The following is a 19,388-nucleotide window of genomic DNA, read 5'->3' as shown; positions in this document are numbered from 1 at the left end:
ATACAATTCTTTGTGCGCATATGATGTAACATGAGTTGTAAAAAGTTTTTCTTTCGTTAAACAAATACGCATTCAAATAACAAATCAGCCAAGAATAGCACTTCAATATTTGCTCACCTGGTTTAAGAAAAGACATCGCACTGCGGTGTAACTGATCGAACGATGATATAGAAACATGATCCAAACGGTGAGAAACAAAAACAAACGTTCGACGTTGATGACAACACATAAAATACAGTTTTCTGCAAAAAGTAAAATGTTTACAAATTCTTAGCTTAAAGAAACAGTCCAGAAATTTGGACGGCAAACTTGTAATTCTTTTGGTCGCTTGTCGTAAACTTTGCTGACATCACTAGAGCTTTTCTCAAGTTATCATTCGTTAAACAGCAAATTTTGTTCTCCTCACTCGGGGCACCAAATTTTTGTAGTGTTAAATACGAGTTGTCTCGGTATAAGCTATAAACCGAGTCACTATAAATGTTCGCTGATGAGTCTCAAGGTTACAACCGTGTCACTACAAATTAGAAAGAGGTATACCACCGTCCTTAACCTCCCAAGCTCCTGGGCTTGTCAGGACCGGAGTCCTGGAAACTCCACACACGTGTCTTGCACTTCGGTTCGTTTGTTTATTGTTCACGAGAAGAGAGAGAGATGGAAGAAGAGAGCTAAAAAAATCGAAATGAACGAGTGCGGTTTTATATGTACTCCGGATAACGGCGTTAAATCGTACACATGTGCTCTTGCGACTGGCTCTTGCACAAATTCCCACATAAAACATCGTCCAATCACAGCACGAGACAAAACATACGGTTAAAGCTCGCAAACACCAGATCACAAAGTCGAATATGCATCCTAATTAACTGCGACAGGAAATATTACAAAGTCCGAACACGATTTGTCATTACAGTGGGATTTGGTTGCTATACATTTTAACTTCCTCGCAGCCTTTGAGCTAGCGAGTCAAAAACGAGCTATTTTGGTAAACAAATATTGCAAAGTTTGCACAAATTATGTCGCAACCGCTACAACCCTGTGCGACCCATGTTTGGGTCGCGACCCATACTTTGAAAACCACTGTGCTAGTACAAACCATGGGTCTTGTATGTACCGCGAGAGGCATTTGTTCTCTACCCGGTCAAACTCTCTCAGACAATTAGAAAACAAACAGATACAAGATGCTTCTGTTTAAAATGGATGCCTCACTTTGCCCACTAGATGGCGCTCGGACATATATATATGTTAAGTGGTGCTGACTCCTGGATTGTGAATGAATCAGGTTTTGTGTGTTTTTCTTGCCACTTTTCGCACCATCACATCAGACATCAGTATCGACCAACGAGTAAAGCAGGTTATTTGAGTCTCTTACGACTAACACTTAAAAGAAAAAAAAAACGTTTGAAAGGTTGAAAAGGAAAATTATCGGACAGATTTGCACCTTGCATTACAGCTGTTTAGATCGTTGCATTTTTGGCGGCGACATCATACTTTGATGACTTTGACCCAACACCGAACCTTATCTATATTTTTGCACTTTATCTGTTTCCTGGATGTCTGTTGTGCATTATTAATTTTTAATACTTGTATCCCACTGCTTTTGTCATACTGTACATACTCTCGCAACGATTTCGGTGCATTACTCTTATGATGCCAATCGCGCTGGTGGGTTCTTTACCTAACAACGATTATTTGGTAAACATTTACACCAGTTGGAAGCAAACCTTTAATGAAAGGTAGAATAACGTTTCGCCAAAACATGCCTGAAGTGGTATTTGCAGTAAGCTGTATCCTTCAATAGCCAGAGCAATGACAAGTCCATACCATCTAGGAGGGTAAAGCTTGGCAAAAGTTTATTGCACGTTAAACACTCCATCATTGACAATTACATATTCTCAGGCCCACCATACCTGAACAAGAACAAAGCAACCACTTTGAAAGAAACTGTAAGGAGTATGAGAGCACTAAATACATAATGCAAAGGTTTTCAAATAACCGACACTTTATAGGGTGATTGCCTGCTTCATCAAAGCATTGTATTTTAGACGACTTAGGGTCTCACCCCACTACAGAATTTTTTTATCTTTTAAACTCAGTCTTGGTGGGCATTTTTGAAGCTTATGAGTCGATTGAACTGACTGGTATTCGGCCTTCTACGCTCAGCACCAGTTTTTCTGTCGGCAGGTGAACCAAATGAGCCTCTTCTGTCAACAATTGGAGATTGAACTATTGATGTTGTGTTTTGTCTCTGAATAGCATGTTCCACTACCTGTTTACACAGAATGTTTGGGATATTTTACTAGTTAATCACAACCAAAACTGATAATAACAGTTTCAAAAACACTTCTAATTGAGTAAAGTTAAAATTTAGGGGAAAACTGGAAGGTTAAATCGGTAAAAAAACACAGTCTCAGTCAACACAATGATATGGTAAAAACAAATGATTTTGGTCTGTATTTGAAAACTGATCCATATGTACTACAGCCATTTTCTCATTGTTTCGGCTACATATCTATTTTACCTTGTCAAAAAATCTGCTTAACTTCACAGCATTGCCACTGCCAGCAGCTATGTACTTTGGTTCAGCACTCTCCTGTAACAAAATCATTTAGCTAAACACAAAACCATAAGGCACATTATTTTGGTACTTACAAGGTGAATTTCGCCACAACCAAACTCGACAGAAAATGTTTTACTTCGCAACACGATTGGAGTCCTACTTCCCTCAGCAATTAAATCGAGTTTTGTCCCAATCATAAAAATGGGAATTGAATGAGTGACAGGAATATCGTCAGCTTGATTCATGGGAAAACTACAAAATTATATGTTATTGCACCTCCCCAAATTTCACTCATTTAAGATGCCAGAAAAAATCACAATACAGTATTTAAATACAGAAAAGTCCATTTGATCGCATTAATGGTTTAACTGGATAGGAATCATAAATCATAGCACGACACAAAATCAGCACCCAAATGTTTGGCAAATTGGTTATTCGATTAACCACATTCCTCTGTAAATAAATACATGTACGAACCATTGTACAAATGCATTTTCTCAACTCTGACTTTGTAAGTGGTGTCAGTTAAGCACACACATAATTGGTTTGGTAAAAAGTAACATGATAAGCATAAAACCTGTTAGTTGAAGATGCCACCTTTACTGAGGACAAGCCACCAGACGGTTCTTGGTTTAAAACATCATCAAGCCATCTTGGCAGGTTTTGCAAGGATTTTAAGTTAGTAAGATCATGGACAAGTATAATTCCATTCACATTGTTGTAAAAGATAAATCTGAAATATAACAAAATTAGCTTAAATTTTGCATACTCACTTACAGTTTTAGGTGTTAAGGTGATAAACTTTGCTAAAAGATAAAAACAGTTTCAAACCTACTACTTGTGTGACTTTTAGAAGCCCCAATGTCCCAGACTTCCACACAACATGTTCGCTCCTCGGGTGTTCCCTGCTTGTAATCATGCAACTACATAAACAATACAAAAAATAAGGAACATTAAAAGTTTAAATTTCATCTGCGAATGCAAAAGTTTATTTAAAATTGCTGAGTAAGTGAGTTGTATGAATTTATGTCTGGGGTATTGCCATTGTTTTATAAAGTACAATACTGTTAACAAATCTGTAATTAAAACTTTTGGGCTTTGTTTTCATATTTGAAGCACATTTATGTTTTTAAGATTACATAGCCTATCTTGCCTACAAACTGTTTGTTTGTTTAGAAATACTCGTTTATATTGAATTAATAAAATGCAAACATGTCAGTTTATATGAATGTACAAATTTTGTGTAAAACAAATTAAAATTACTTTACTTAGAGCGAGATACGCACCCCGAAAAAAACATGCACGAAACACGTATTTCATTTAACACAATTCACCTTTATTTCCACATTACAGCCGATCGTATAAGCTGGGTTCTTGCAAGAAGTTTCGTGACAGAGAAGATGTGTAAACGACGATTTTCCAACGCCAGAGTCGCCAAGAACCAATACCTTGACTTTCAGATTGCGGTCCACAACAGTCATGTCATTTCCTGAATTGTTTACTAAAACAAAACCGTTTCAAAACGACAAAAATTTAATGTTGAATTGAAACTTTAAACTGAAGTCGGCAAATCGAATCCAAATCCGCAACGTTTTTTAATCCAATGAGAGGTGATAACTGATAACTTTCCCCTTCGTGGCCTTTTTGTGCGACAAAGGGCCGCTGGTTTAGTTCTTTTTTGAACTTTTTAGTTCTAAGGTTTAATTTGAAATAATTTAGTTGTTCATCACATATAATGGTTTGTCTAAAACTCCACTCGTTCACTACAGTACATTTATGCTATTTACACATTCCGAGCTACACTTACACAGGGCAAAAATTGAACTTCAAATCGGTGTTGAAATCATTGATGGTAAAAGTTTCTTACACTCTGTAGACTTGTAGAGGCTATAACTCAATTTTTTGTACATGTTTTAGCTCCCTAAAGAAATGTTTACAGGTTGGACCTTGGAGAAAACATTTACCAAATCACACAAACAAGGAATCAAGTTTTTTATTCGCTGTGTATCTTTATAAATGCTATTAACCTCTGATTGTCAGATCAGAAAAACATCTATCACTCTTTCCACCACCCATTGGTGTCACGTTTTAAACCAATGCAGGTTGTTTTAACATGTGCATTAAACTACAGGAGTATTAAAAATGGAAATCATGGATATTGTGTAATTTCAACATGAGTAATAGTCTGTGGGTCTTCAGCCGTTTGCTGGGTTTTAAAGCGTTTTGTTGCAAGTTGGTCAAACACAGAGTCTGGAAATTTTCTTTTCATGGCTACAGGAAGAGTTTCAAGAAGGGACGCGGCTTCAGCGCTGTGCCGGCTTTTTGACAGATCTCTTAAAACCACATGTAATCTGTCTTTAATTTTCCACAGGACTTCATCAGACTGTACTTCCTCTAAAGATGTTTCAATTTGATCCAGTACATCTGATATTTGATTGCCCCACAGCTCACAGTGGTCTGCACTGTCTTCAAGCAGGGTAGAGTCATTTTCATCAAGAGGAATTTCTGATAGTGTTTTCTGGAAATAATCACGTATGTCTTTAGCAGTGGGAAAGAATCTCCTGTCTGCTGCTAAGGGTGCATCGCGTCCTTTGAAGAGTTCTTCGAAGACAAATGTTCGGAGTTGTTTTTTTAGCTCTTTGACAGAGCACACACCCAGACTCACAAGTTCATTGAGCTTGTGCATTATTCGCTCGTCAAGCTGAACTTGCCACTGGTTCTGTAACAAAATTAACACTTTTGCAATAAAAACACAGCTGTAGAATTAATGCAGAGGTAACCCAGTCAAAAAATATCCTACAAGCCTAATCAAATCAATGTAACACCAAACAGATTCCAGTAACCTGCAAATTTTATTTTATAGCATACTAACTTATGAACTGTAGGTTGTAGCATACCACAAAGAAAAAAAATATCCAGCTGCTTATTCTGCATAGAGATAGGAAAAAAAGTTTACAAATTGGGGTTCCTTTTTACCTACATTTGTCTACATGACCAATTTACAATGCAAAAACAGTGTAGATTGTGATTTTGGGGACAGTTTGTTCCCTTAAAATAACCATTCACAGATTTAATTGAGATTTAGGAGTTAAAAAAATGTGTTTAAGGTGTTTACAAGCTCATGAAAATCTTTCAGACTTGATTTCGCGGAGACTGATTAGTTACTTTGGATTTAACAGAGAGCTTACCACTCCAACTGCATGTCCTGAATGTGCTTCATTTGAAGGAAATACAACACAACATCCATATTCCTGCACTAGTGTATCAGTCTCATTAACAATAACTTCACGGAGAAGTTTGCTTGTTGCACTTCGTTTACTTTTTCCAAAACTGTCAATCTTACACAACAGAAAGAAAAGTTACTTAGTTTACTTGCATAAAAACCATGGAAAAAGTTAGAGAAAAGTTTTTAATTGATTAAATACTGACAGTCTTAAAAAAAAATTATTGAATTTAAAATACCTCGTATTGGGGAAACTTTAGTACTTCAGAAATACTTATTGTAGCTTCACAATTCTTCTTTTTCGACCTTCTACTCATTGGTGGCCTTTTTCTGTTTGGTTCCAGTCCTAGCATCTAGTAAAGTATGTAAATTTTGCATAAAAATCAAAGTTTAACTACTTCTTAGCATTGGTTCAGTGGCATTTTTATGCAGAACTCTGTTTCATTGAAATCCAAAAATTACAAACAAAACTTGCTTCAAAATGTATATTTTACCAAGGATTTTGCATCATCAGTTCCTTATTAACAGGTTCAGTTTAATTATTCAACAGGTATTTGTACATGTATATAAGCAAAGATTAACCAAAATAAAAGAAGTTGGTTACCATGTTGTTTAGACTTTTTTGTTTCCTTTCTTCCTTTCGTAATTTGTCCCTATCTTTCCCAAACTGACACTCCAATTTGCCACTGGCTGTTATCACATATGGAATCCTTGTATTTTCATCCCACCTGATTCGGCTTTTAAATAAGTCTAAAGCAAATATATACATAAAATGCAATCACAACTACAGTGTTTGGTTTTTCATTTTTCGGAAAGTACTTGCCATATTTGTGTCGAAAAAGCTTGATAAATTTTGTGCCAGTTTCCTTTTCAAATTTTCTTATTGCAGTGTAAACCTCCTCAGTTGACTCAAACCACTACAAAAACTCACATGCTAATAATAGCCACACTCATACTTTAAAACATCACATCCAAATGGTACGTGATTCATATTTTGGGCTGCCATTAAATCACAATTTAATAAATTAAACCAAACTTTTTGTGTGTCAAAGCAAAGTTTTGTGTCTCAAAGCAAAGCTAAGTCTGTCAAGGTCTAACCAGTTTGTATAGCTGGCGGTTTAAACTCCAGCAAAATGACATGGTATTTTGAAACTTTTTGTGGCTTCATATACCTGTGTGATTCCGAGTGTTTCAATCTCTCCGCCATCAACAATACCATCAGGATGTCGAATATCCATCATTAAAATTTCTTTGTGCTGGTGGTTTCAACAAACTGCTCCACAGTAATTTCGAAGTATTCGAAAGTTTCGAATTAATCAACACTAAAATTAAGAAACATTGAAGCGCATTTGAAGTAACAAATAAACAAATTCAAAGAAGATAGAGTTTGGCAACCAGTGACCAATTAACAATTGAGAATTGACCAAGAAACTTTTGCTGCAGCGTCACACTTTGAAAAACCAAAATAAAACTTCACCACCACACGGGCACTCAGTCATGCAGAACGCGAAAAGGAGTTTCTTGTAACTGTTTTTTTGCTTGATATTATATTCGCAGAAGTATAAAAGATTCTCTTATACAAATCTTATATTTGTATGCCAAAAACAACTCAGAACTAAAACATTAAAGAACAGTAACTTTTTGTACAGGTTAAGGGGTCTAACAGGGTGGTAGCATTTTGGACTTTTTAATACTAGGATATGGGTACGTGTTTCCCCCAACTTTTGACCAACAGAATGAGCGTTTCTGGCCGGCAATCGGCCAACCTGGCAACCGTGTCACATAGGAACACCGTTTCATCGGGAATTGGCTTGCATGTGCTTTCTTTTCCTATTTCTGGATCACGCGAATGATCTGACTTTATGTGACGTAACAAAGAGCCGGCCGTGATTGGTGGAGAAATCTTTGACGTAACAATGCGTGTGGTGTCATTAGTGGTGCAATCTTGTGCAGACCACGTTTTGTACCCACAACAGTTTTTTTTTGTGCTGTTAGCAGCCTGTTTAGTGGTAGTAGTTGGTGGTTTAACTTTTTTTGGTTTGGAAGTATTTACATATTAATTACTGCTAAGTTAATTCTTTCAGTCTTTCTTTCAAGTCTTTCACCAAGCGAAATAAACTCATCTCAACTCAAGTGCTTAAACGTCCGTCAAAGTGCTTGTAGTTTAGTCCCGGACTCCTTACAAGTTGGTACGTAATTTGATTGAGTGTAGTTGTATCAGATTTATGTCATGATAATATTTGTGTATAAGTTAAGAGATAATGACTTTTATAACATTACATGTTCCATTGCCTAAGTTTAACCGCCATTTGGGTGCGTATATTACTAGCCGAATGTGACACTTTCGCTTCAGAGAGAACGCATGGGCGCCGGCAGATTTTTTTCCAGGGGGGGTCAAATTTTGACAAATTTGCAGGGATAGATTACTATATCAAGTAATTATGTACACATTCCTTGTTTAGACATTCACTTTGACTCCATCAATTTCCCTTAGAGCATTCGTTTTTCAGTCATCACGTTTTTCGAGAAAATGTTGTAATTTTGCGATACTTTGAAATTCCAAGGGATTTGTATCGTTCAGACAGGCAGTGTTGCGTTCGAAACAAAATAGTAAACCCTAGTGTGGCGGTTGGTGCAGAGGGGTGCATTTAAAATATACAGGGTTGCTTGGTGCACCTTAATATCGCTTGGTGCACTTAAATATCACTTGGTGCACCGTAATATCGCTTGGTGCGAATTAGAACGCTTGGTGAGCCCTAATGTCGCTTGGTGCATATTTATATCATCCGGCTTTATACAGGTTTACCAAGTAATGTAAATGGCCACCCACGAGTAAACGCGCACCAAGTGGAATAAAGGTGCATCACACATGTTTAGGGTATATCAAGCGATGTAAGGACATAAACATGCACGGTGCACCAAGCGATCCTGTATGTTTTAGATACGCCAAAACGAATGCGGTTGAACCACATCCCCAAGTCTTCTCATAGTAACATAAAAACACAAATGTTGTTACTTAATGGATGCAGACAGTGTTTAGAGTCAGTAAAAAGGTTCACAAATCAAGTGCAAAAGTACACAAAATGGTGTGCTAAAAGTCACTGTGCTTTGAGTCACAACAAAATTACAACCAAAAAAGGATTGAAGAAAAAATGTACTAAATATTAAAATGTACTAAATATTTTGGCACAAATACATTTAAAGCTTGCAAAATGTTGCTTTAAATCTGTCCAAGTTATAGACCACAAGCATATCTTTAACACGAGGTATTGGGAAAGGTCTGTAAAAATAAATTTATATCAATTTAAATTTCCCTTTGTTTTATGTGAAGAGGGAGGGCCACACTTCATGGACCCAATGTGGAAGTAGCCAACATCTTGAGATCTATCTTTCTTGAACAAAATAAGCCTTCAAAATTTCTCGTTTTGAAGTTTAACTCTGTTGCAATCACCACCCCAATCCCCAGATAGTTGAAAGCTGAAAAACAAAATAACAGTTGGTGATTTTTTTTCAAACAATATATCATGTTAATTGCCAATGTTTTTAAATCTCTACAATATGATGTAATTTGTTGAATTCATAATATTATTCTAGAAGTGATTACGAATTAGTAAACATTTAGAAATTCAATAAAGCAAATGATGTTACAGGAAGTTCCAGTCTTTCCAATTCTTTGCCTAAAATCTGTTTCCCATCTTCCGAAATCTTGCAATGAAACAGCTTTAACATCCTTACTTTGTTCAAACAACCAGAAATAATTTTAACCTCGTGATTGTTGAACTCGTTGAAACTCAGGTTAAGTATGTCCATCTGCACAAAGTTGGATAATAAATTGATGCAAGTTGTAACTGACAAGTAATCTTTAACAAGTAGTCTTAAATGACAGATTTGGGTCAATAATTATGGGTCCCCTTCCCTGAAGGGGACACATTGATTTTACTCAAAATGTTTTTGTTTTTTTTGTTTTTTTTTCTTATTTTTTCTTCTACCCAAAGTTTGTCCGACTCGTTTTTCCATCAAATCCTTGATGGATTTGGATGAAATTTACACAGATGGTAGATGTAGTTATGTAGATGTGCATCCCACTTTGTTTTTGTTGATAACCCCAGTATTTACCCCGCTAGCCACCTAAAATGGGTATTTTTCCCCCGAAGTTTGTCCGACTCGTTTTTCCATCAAATGTTTGATGGATTTGGCTGAAATTTACACAGATGGTAGATATAGTTATGTAGATGTGCATCCCACTTTGTTTTGTTGATAACCCCAGTATTTACCCCGTTAGCCCCCTAAAATGGGTGAGTTTTTAAACAGTGTCAGAATTGGCTGAAATTTGGATTTCTTGTATAGTATGCCATTTATATGTGTCGATTGTTGTGTTCAACCCTGTAGTCCTAACATTTACCCCACAAGCCCCTCAAGTGTAAAACGTATTTGTATGTTACTGGTCACCACAAACGAAAGATTTCTTTGGAGCAATAGTGTCACAAGGGCAACCAGTTGTATGTTGCTCATTGGTGGGTTGCTTGGTGGTCGTTTTTGCGCCATGGCAGTTAGGTGCTTGTTAACAGCCCTATGACGTCAGAAACATTAACGGTTGTTGCTCAAAACACCTCTAGTGGTCGAAATTTTAAACATTGGCGGATTGGGCTGAAATTTTGCAGTACTATTCATTGAGTCATTGCGGTTTTTACATATTTTTTAGTTTGTGTGTCGAACCCAATTAGTTGCTCTACTAGCCCCCTAAAATGGGTCAGTTTTTTAAAACATTAAATAGGACATACTTCAAAGAATATCTGGGTTGAATCTAATTTTATAGCTTGTATTCTACATAGTATTATTATTTAAGCCCAGTGCCGATCACTGTGTTTTACCTTACATCACCCGACTTTCTCATGGTTATCTCTTGAATTGCATTATTTTCAACTTTACATGTGTGGGGACCCATGAGTTTTTGCCTGCAGAAACGACTAAAGTTATAAAAGACGATGGCTAATATGGGACCCAATACAAAATAAGCATGGGAAATATATTTATGTTTTAAAATAGGTTATAGTGTATATGCAAGGGCAATATGTGCTAAGCCACCCTTCTAGTTTCTTGTTCGTTTTAAGTTCTTTTTTGACAGGTTTTTGTAATACTGTTAAATTCTTACCGGGATTTCTAGGTGTTTGATTTTTTCACACAAAACCTCCAAACCAGTCGCAGAAATATCGCAACGCAACAGCTCCAGCCACCTCACTTGATGTAAACAACCAGAAATAATTATAACTCCATCATCTCCGAACTTGTTGTCACTAAGATTAAGAAGCTCCATCTGCACAAGATTTGCATTTGTTGCAATTGATTAATTGACAAAGCATGGAGTTTTATTGTCACATGACAAGAGATGTAAAAGTGTCATTAATTTGTTTATTTAATATAATATATTTCAAGGATTAGTAAAACCCTTACCGGTTTCATTTTTTGGCATAAAATTTCCACGCCATCCCTAAAAATATTGCAATGCACCAGCTCCAACCTTCTTACTTTGTTTAAACAACCAGAAATAGTTCTGACCTCGTCAACTTCGAACTTGTTGTAACTCAGATCAAGGAATTTAATCTGCACAAGATTTTCTACTATTTACTGCAAATGCATCAAAACAGTTGCTTGGTAACACACAAACCTATTTTTTATCTTGTGCTGAATGACACATGTATTTACAACAAAACTTGTGGAATTCATGAAAAAAAATTTTTGAAAATTTAAAGTGGATGACAATAGTTTACCTTGTTTGTGAGTTTCATAATTCCTTTACAAATCAGGTTCAGTGAGTCTAAGTTGAGGTTGCATTTGTATAGATTTAGCCTCTCAACAGGTCGATTCAACCTAGGGAGAATTTGACCCAGGGCATGGGCTGTGCTGCATGTGATGGGCGTGCGTCCAAAATTAAACCATACAGGAAAAATCTTTGCAATGGTATCTTTGTTATCATCTGAGCATTCTTGAACGTCAGTCAGCACATCTAACAATCAGTATGGAATAAGATTAAAGATTTATGGCAGTAAAGTGTTCATAAGAGATCCTAATATGTTTTGAAAAAGAAAATTTTGCCCCAAATTTAAGATCATTCACTATTTATTATGTTTGCATCTTAGTTGCACATAAATTTGGGATTGTAGTGAAAAGTCCTCCTGCATACTCTCCATCAAATACTTAAACATACATTTCATATTTATGTTTATTATGGGTCCCCTTCCCTAGATGTTTTTGCACATGCCGGTTAGAGGGGTTTTAACAGCATTATGACATCATAAAAAATGTCTGAATTCAATGAAATTTGGATAGCATGTTTAGTGCGCCATTTATAGGTGTCTATTTGTTGTGTTCAACCCTGTAACCCTATCATTTTACAATCGTGTGCAATTCACTGTTAATAGTAGCTGATTGTTGTGTTTTAGCTAATTTTCACACTATTTAACAGTTTCTCAGATAGACCATAAAAAAGAACAGACGTTTAAAAATGTATGAATTGAATGAATTTAAATAGCTTGTACTCCATATAGCATATTTAAATATGCACAGTACCAATCACTGCATATGACGTTACAATACCAAACTTACTCATAGTTATCTATTGAAATGCATTATCTACAACTTTGCATGTTTGGGCACCCATGAGTTTCTGCCTGCAAACAACCAAGGTAGACAGTGGATGATATGGTACCCAGTATAAAATATGTAAAGGAAATATATTAATGTTTTAAAATAGGTTTTAGTGTATGTGCAAAGGCAACATGTGCTAAGCCACCCTTCTAGTTGATAACTTGTTTATATTCTATTTGAATATACCAACAATACAAGTTATCACTAACTAATTTACAACATCAGTCAGAAAGATTTTTCTAGTAATAACAATGTTAAAAACATTCATACTCACCTATTAGTTGGTAATCAGACATGCTGGTTGTCACAAATTTGACAAACATGTTGTGAAATGTTTCACGCTTGTCTAAAATATAATAACAAACAAATTGTGTAATATAAGATTACAGTACACACATACACAGTGGCAAGGAGAAAGAAGCTTGTTAAATTCAAGAGTGGCAAGAAGAAAGAAGCATATTTAATTTTTTTTATCTTTGGATGGCGTAAAAATGTCAGCTAATGGGTTATTACATGGTTTTCCATTTCTTTTGTATTGGTTTTAGGGAATATAAACCTAGAATATAAAGAGGTTCATCAAGGGTTCTTGCCTGTATGACGCCGCTGCAAAATTCGTGTGAACATGGATGAGAGTCCCCAATCAATGACCTGGTTGGTTGTTCTGCCTTTTTCTTCACCTGCAATATACAAGAGTAAAATATGTTAAATGAAAATTTTGTTATTGTGTTATTTGTTAGAAACTATTCTTTCATTCACAGTTCATCAAATTCTTTGCATCCATAAAATCATATGGTAGTCTTTAACGTTTCATCATGTTTACTAACCATCTTTGTGGTCATCTCCAAGCAAAAATCCACAGATGAAGTGTCGAACCATAGACCAGTGGCTTTCATGGATAACCTGGTGAATGATTTCGTTAAATTGTGATTCAGGCATTGCCATGCAGATGTACACAGCTGCAAACATCTCTTGCAATGTCTGATGCATGAAGTAGAAGATTACCTTGTCACCTTCAAATAGTCTTGGGCATAAAGCTACTTCGATAACGAAATCTTGTATATTTACATCCACCAATTTCACCTTTTCTAAATCATCATTTGTAAACACTACTGTTTTGCGAACCATTCCATTGTAAGCCATTCTACCAAGTGGTTCAATAAGTTCACGAAATGGTATTCCTTGTTTGTGAACGGAGTTTTCAAACTGAAGTAAAACCGATTTAAATACCTTGGTGGTTGTGTCAAGTTGGTTTACATTTACATGCAAACCAGCATAAACCACAAACTGTAACAATAATGGGTTGTGGCAAAGTTGAAGTAAATGGGGTGCATTAGTGTTCAATCTCTTCCACAAATAATCAGCTTGACTTCCGGCGAAGTGACAAAATAGCTTATGCATGCCATCTGTTGGAAGATCACCAACAACAACTGTAAGATTTGGGCGCAACGCTTGTGGAATTGAAAAGATAGAATGCGTTCGGGATGTAAAAATTAGCAAGCAATCGCTAAAAAAGTTTTTGGAGCAAAAGTTTGCTACAAGATGCTGAATTGGCAAAGCTTTATCATAGGACACATTGGGTGGTTGTTTGTTGCTTAGCTTCCATTTGGATTGGTCATACCCGTCAAAAATCAAGACACATTTCTCTTGATTTTTTAACATCCATTCAAAAGCATTATCTCGAGTTTTTTGATCTACGTCTTTGAAAGGAAAGTCAATTAAAAGTTGTTGGGAAGTGAGAACCATATCATAACTTAAATCCATAAACCTCAAAAAAATCACAAAAAACTTGGCGGATTTGGCCAATCTTTTTGCCAATGTTGTCTTTCCACAGCCTGCAGGACCAATAAGAGCCAGGAAACCAATGCCCATCATTGTAGCTAGTAGGTTATTGAAGTCGATAATTTTTAAGATATTAAACTTTTCAAATTTATTTTGTTCAGTTGATGGATAGAAAGGCTCCTGTTTCGGTGGATCTTTGATTTTATAGATGTCACTTTCAGCTAAGTTCTGATACACTTCTGGAAATTCTGACTGATATACAGGCAAACCATGTATAACCTCTTTTGCTTGAAGTTTTTCTGTCTGATGCTGTTGAATTGTGTCTGCAGCTTGTTTTAAAATTGTTTCTGTGTACAAAATATAAAAGAAAAATGGTTCTTGTGGAATGATTGTTTGAGTTTTTAAGGACACAATTTTTTCACTAGGCAATATTAGTATCTCACAACACTAAATTCTGTCTTTCAACTGTGAGTTATTTATGTTTTGGGTGTTGGTTGTGGGGTTTCTGGAAAAAAAAACTGTTCTTGTCATGTCACACCCACACGTTTGCAATAATTGAACTTTTTTGTTGCAGTCATATTTATCTTTGGCTTTATTTGTGACCCAATTCAGGCACACATGAAAAAAATGTTGCCAACCCTGAGAAGAAAACCCTCTCTTATCAATCGGTGCAAATATTGCTAAACTTTTTGTTTGAAGCCCAACAACACGAAAGTAAGTCCTTATGGTTTTTGTTTTTAAAAGAAGTTTTTTCCTTTCTTTACTTAACTTCCACAAACAGCTAAAAATGATTGTCAATAAAGCAGTAGAGTGATTTCTTTTACCTGGGTCTTTGCACAATATTTTAAGAGAGGTTAAACTGTGCTGGTTAATAGAATATATATGTAATTAAAATCAATACTAGAAAAGTGGCTTTCTGATATACTTCCATTTTAAATGTTCTATACGATATTTACTAGTGATGGGACGATACCAGGTTTTGAAGCGAGTGCCAATACCGAGTACGATTACCACATGTATGTACCTTCGATGCTGAGTACGATTACCGAGTACTTAAGTATAGCGCTGTACTTAGTTGTATATCACTGTCTAATTTGTCTGCCATTGCCGGGGTACACACGTTCACACACACATGCCGAAAAACGTAATCTCCACGTGAAAGTGCATGAAAATATACGTAACTTTGCGGAACTTTTTCCCGATTTTGTGCTGTCCGAAGCAAATATTGGCAAGAAGTTGCCTGTATTCTTATGGTGTAAATTGGCCTTTGGTACTCGCACGTTGGTATCGAAAACTGAGACAAAATATTTCGATACCGAGTACGAGTATCGATACCACTGAAATCGTTCGATACCGAGTACCGGGTACTCGTCCCATCACTAATATTTACTATACTATACACAATTTTATCTACACATATAATTGTGTTTGCAAGCAAAAACGAGTGGGTCCCCACACGCTTGTTTGTGCGGATTTACGGTAAACCTATGTTGCGGTTATTTTTAGATTTTTAAGGACACTGTTTTTAACACCATGCAGTCCTTAGTGTTCAACAATACCGTTTAGCCTAATTTATACATGACTTATGTACTGATTCTTGGGTTGATTTGTCAAAAACAAGATACGTTATGACGAAAAATTCTTAACTGTGTTGTAATGCTTACAAGTTGACCTTTAGTGACCCGTTGTTATGCGACGGCCAAGCTGACAACGAGATATTAAAGACCATTTATCGCGGCATTCAAACAAGTTAAAGTTTATTTTTTCATATTTATGTTGATCAACGACGTTTTGCCTGACATAAACGAAACCGAGGTACGTTTATCAAGTTTAAATTACGTCTTAGGTGTAAAACCTTCGCCAAAACTGAAAATGCGCGTGATAACTCAATAAAACGACACAGCATTGCTGCTCACAAAAAACAGCTGATTTCTAATCACCCAAATGACTGTCTCGTAAAACGTCTGTCCAGACGTGAAGCTGAGCACTCCCGCTCTGCCGCCTTAATCGTGAACCAGTAAACTCCTCCCTTGGGACTTGTATCTGACTGATAGCGTACATGGGTTGTAAAGGTAACTGGCAAAATTTTAAATACTAAACGAATACCCTGCTTAAATAATTGTTAAATTTTTTAAATATTTCTGCACCATAGGGCTTGTATTTCTGGCCTAAAACTAAAACCGATTATTTGTGGTTTAAAGGGTGAAAAATGGGTGAATCCGAAAAAAAGATACAAAATTCTTTAAAATTACATTGCACCAAACAACAAAGCATGAAACTCCAAGATGCTGTACTTTAGTCAGTACAGCCGTTTTAAAAATTTTACGTTTTGGGGGCCTGTGGGTGAACCGCTGGGTCAATCGGGGTCAAACTTCAGGAGGATCAAATTTGGATTATTAACTAACATATCTGTAAATTTGAAGCACTCTTTCTTGACCAAATGCGTCTCACAAACCAATGTTAGACAGAAAAAAGAAAAAAAGAAAAATACGGACAAAAACAATATGTGTCCCCTTCAGGGAAGGGGACCCATAATAATTGTTTGGTATGTGTGGACAATCCAAGGATTTTCTTTATAAAAGATGGGCTACCATTTGAGATTAATAATCCTGGTGCTGTTAACGTGTGTATATGTCAGAGAATAAATTGGATCCAATCTGTAAATTAATATTTGCTATTGTTTACAAACACTTACCATCAGTTCCTTTGTCATGTGTAGCACTGCGTTGAGTCTTTTCAGTCTTATCTGAACAAAAGAGTAATATATTGTTAGTAAAAAAGCAAAAATGTTATCTTGATAAATGTAGTGTTGTTGCCAGGCATTGTTTATAAACTTTCCTTTTGCTCAACCTACAATAGTATAAGACTCATCCAATGTTTCTTTATCAGAAAAAATAACATTACTTTCAAACTCAAATATGTTTTACATAAACATCAACATGTATATAAGAGAATGTATTACAATTTATATGAAAACTTACTCAAATCATTGCCAACAATGTTAATCACAGAATGTGATATAGAGGTTCGATCAAAGTTGGCTGTGAAGGTTTCTGCAAGACAAACATCAATAGCTTTGTTTTCACATTTCTGTTACTGTGTCATGATTTTTTGTATACATGCCACAGTTGTAAAATAGGACTGGGCATATCTAGAAATTTTAAGAGATGGGGTCCAACAGTTTTGGGGATGATATCAATTGTTCTGCTTTAGGAAATTTTGCTTATAAATGTCTATACAAAATTTTATGTTTTGGAGGCATGTGTGTAAGCTGGTGGGTCATCTGAGGTCAAACCTCTAAAAGAATTAACTTTACTTTTCAAGTCGGTGTAGAGTGTTCCTAATAAAAATATAGTGTTCCTAAGATTTCTAACAAACGTATTTGTAAATTTAGATAAGTTTGAATCACTCTTTCTGGACCAAACTGTTGAAACAAATCAGCAATAGATAGAAAAAAGAACAAGAATTCAGACAAAAAATTATGTGTCAGAGAAGGAGAGTGATAAAAAATCTTGAAACAAACAGCAAAATAAAAGTTGGCAACAAATAACAAAACAAACAAGTCACCTGTCTGCTTTTGTCCCAAACTTTGATCATTCTGAAAAACAGAAAAAAATGTTTTCGATAACAGAAAAAGGTGTACAGCTAGATACATAATTCAAGAACCCTAAGTTTAAAAAGAGTTACGAACGCAGCGAATTATAGCACCTTATAAATGCTAATGTACAGCCTACAGCCTTCATTTTATATGGCTTAATTAATCCTTGTATTGCAATACAAACATTGTTAAATTTGCTTAAATTTTGAAAGACAAACAATTAAAAGTTAACACACAACCACAATAACATACATACCTCAACATTATGACTGCTTGAACTAGGCTGGTCCATTTATTCTTATGGCAGAAATGACAAACTTAGTTGGCCATGTTTAGGCTTCATAAATGCAAAAGGCATTTTACTGGTAACAAAAAACTTTAACATTTTTCAGAACATTTCAATAAATTAATGAACTTCAAGAACAATGGATTTGATCATCATCGGCACTTCTGCATGCAAAACCATTTTGGTCCATTTTATCAAAGATTTTCTAAAAGGTCAGTTTACACCTTTTCATAAAGCTTTCGTACATATGGTAAAAAATATGGCCAAGGTTATTTTATAGGTCATAGCAACCAGTGGTGGGATTCAAATTTTTTGTCAGCCGGTTCTGTTACAAAAAGTCCATTGACAGTAACTTGTAATGCTAACGGTTCGCTGATCTCATCAAATTTCATGAGACGGTTCTATTAAACCAGCTGAATCCCGCCACTGATATCAACTATTGGGAATTTTTTAAGTTCATGTGATAGAAATGCATTGTGAAGAGTCTAAGGTTTGTTACTTGTACTATTTTAGCAACTTTTTTGTAAAATGTTTTATTAAACCCGGCAAAAACTTGTGCAATAAACATTCCTGTCAAATTGTTTTTGTAACATCACCGAACAAGAGAAAAAGCAGAATAAGCATGTTGTTTTGTTAGGTCTTTAAAGTCCGACTCACAAGCTTAATATCTTTTTCCCACTTCTCAACAGGCCTCCCTTCTTTCTTTAGCTGCTACATTTATAAATGTTAAAAACTTAGCTCAATCAGGGTCTGCCCTGTGGTATGGTGTGGAGGTGGACTGTGGACTAGACCACTAGAGTTCCTTCTCGAGAAATTCTCGTCGAGATTATTTTTATTTATTTCTCTCGTCGAGAAATTTTTATTTATTTCTCGAGAAAAATTATGTCACGCATCTTAAACAAAAAGTAAATGCGACACCTCTTATTACGTGTATTTTTCGTTTCAACTCGCCTCTAGAGCGGACTGGGCACATAACTTTCTTATTTTGCTTCCGAAACAGCCATTTTTAACGTGCGTTGCCGCTAAACTTTCACCTTTCCCAGGCAGAAGTCGCGCCTGGTTGATTTGCTAGCGAATCACTACTTGCGATCGTTACTAGAAGCGAAAAAACGTACAATCGGAATTTTTTTTGTTTGTTTTTGTTACAAAATCGGCTTAAATAAAAATTTCGAGACTCTCGAGATTCTCGAGAAATGGATTTTTAATTTCTCGTTTCTCGAGAAACAAAAAAATCGAGAAATAGAGGAACCCTACTGTGGACATGTCTAAAATACGGGAATACGGGACGACGGAAATACGGAAA

General features: G+C 35.8%; 3 protein-coding genes across 5 annotated transcripts; all 3 read right to left on the bottom strand.

Moving 5' to 3' along the window:
• Positions 1–1,830: 1,830 nt before the first annotated feature.
• LOC145233560 (rab-like protein 3) lies at positions 1,831–4,291 on the bottom strand. The gene is made up of 6 exons (XM_080098313.1): positions 3,889–4,291; positions 3,386–3,477; positions 3,132–3,287; positions 2,647–2,806; positions 2,516–2,587; positions 1,831–2,263 (listed from the first exon to the last, which is right to left on the bottom strand). The coding sequence occupies exons 1-6, from the start codon at positions 4,033–4,035 to the stop codon at positions 2,087–2,089; spliced, it is 804 nt and encodes a 267-aa protein (XP_079954439.1). The 5' UTR covers positions 4,036–4,291; the 3' UTR covers positions 1,831–2,086.
• A 240-nt stretch (positions 4,292–4,531) lies between these two features.
• On the bottom strand, positions 4,532–7,129 carry LOC145233557 (uncharacterized). Its single transcript, XM_080098311.1, has 6 exons — positions 6,950–7,129; positions 6,601–6,694; positions 6,382–6,527; positions 6,017–6,130; positions 5,743–5,892; positions 4,532–5,273 (listed from the first exon to the last, which is right to left on the bottom strand). The coding sequence occupies exons 1-6, from the start codon at positions 7,016–7,018 to the stop codon at positions 4,704–4,706; spliced, it is 1,143 nt and encodes a 380-aa protein (XP_079954437.1). The 5' UTR covers positions 7,019–7,129; the 3' UTR covers positions 4,532–4,703.
• Positions 7,130–7,941: 812 nt separating this feature from the next.
• LOC145233556 (uncharacterized) lies at positions 7,942–18,927 on the bottom strand. 3 transcript variants are annotated; one of them, XM_080098310.1, is made up of 13 exons: positions 18,056–18,926; positions 17,769–17,799; positions 17,183–17,254; positions 16,897–16,947; positions 13,425–14,548; positions 13,247–13,322; positions 13,013–13,099; positions 12,697–12,768; positions 11,546–11,781; positions 11,229–11,378; positions 10,930–11,091; positions 9,426–9,587; positions 7,944–9,254 (listed from the first exon to the last, which is right to left on the bottom strand). In XM_080098310.1, exons 1-13 carry the CDS (start codon positions 18,089–18,091, stop codon positions 9,225–9,227), a joined length of 2,289 nt encoding a protein of 762 aa, XP_079954436.1. In that variant the 5' UTR covers positions 18,092–18,926; the 3' UTR covers positions 7,944–9,224. The 3 variants fall into 3 exon arrangements, with proteins under 3 accessions (XP_079954435.1, XP_079954436.1, XP_079954434.1); XM_080098309.1 differs by having other exon boundaries at positions 7,942–9,254; positions 11,304–11,378; positions 13,247–14,548; positions 18,056–18,927; XM_080098308.1 differs by having other exon boundaries at positions 13,247–14,548.
• Positions 18,928–19,388: the final 461 nt, after the last annotated feature.

The sequence above is a fragment of the Phallusia mammillata genome, chromosome 6, assembly GCF_965637545.1.
Source record: "Phallusia mammillata chromosome 6, kaPhaMamm4.hap1.1, whole genome shotgun sequence".
Classification (NCBI taxonomy): Eukaryota; Metazoa; Chordata; class Ascidiacea; order Phlebobranchia; family Ascidiidae; genus Phallusia; species Phallusia mammillata.
The sequence above is the reverse complement of the archived record's forward strand: the minus strand, read 5'-3'. Positions and strand labels throughout refer to the sequence as shown.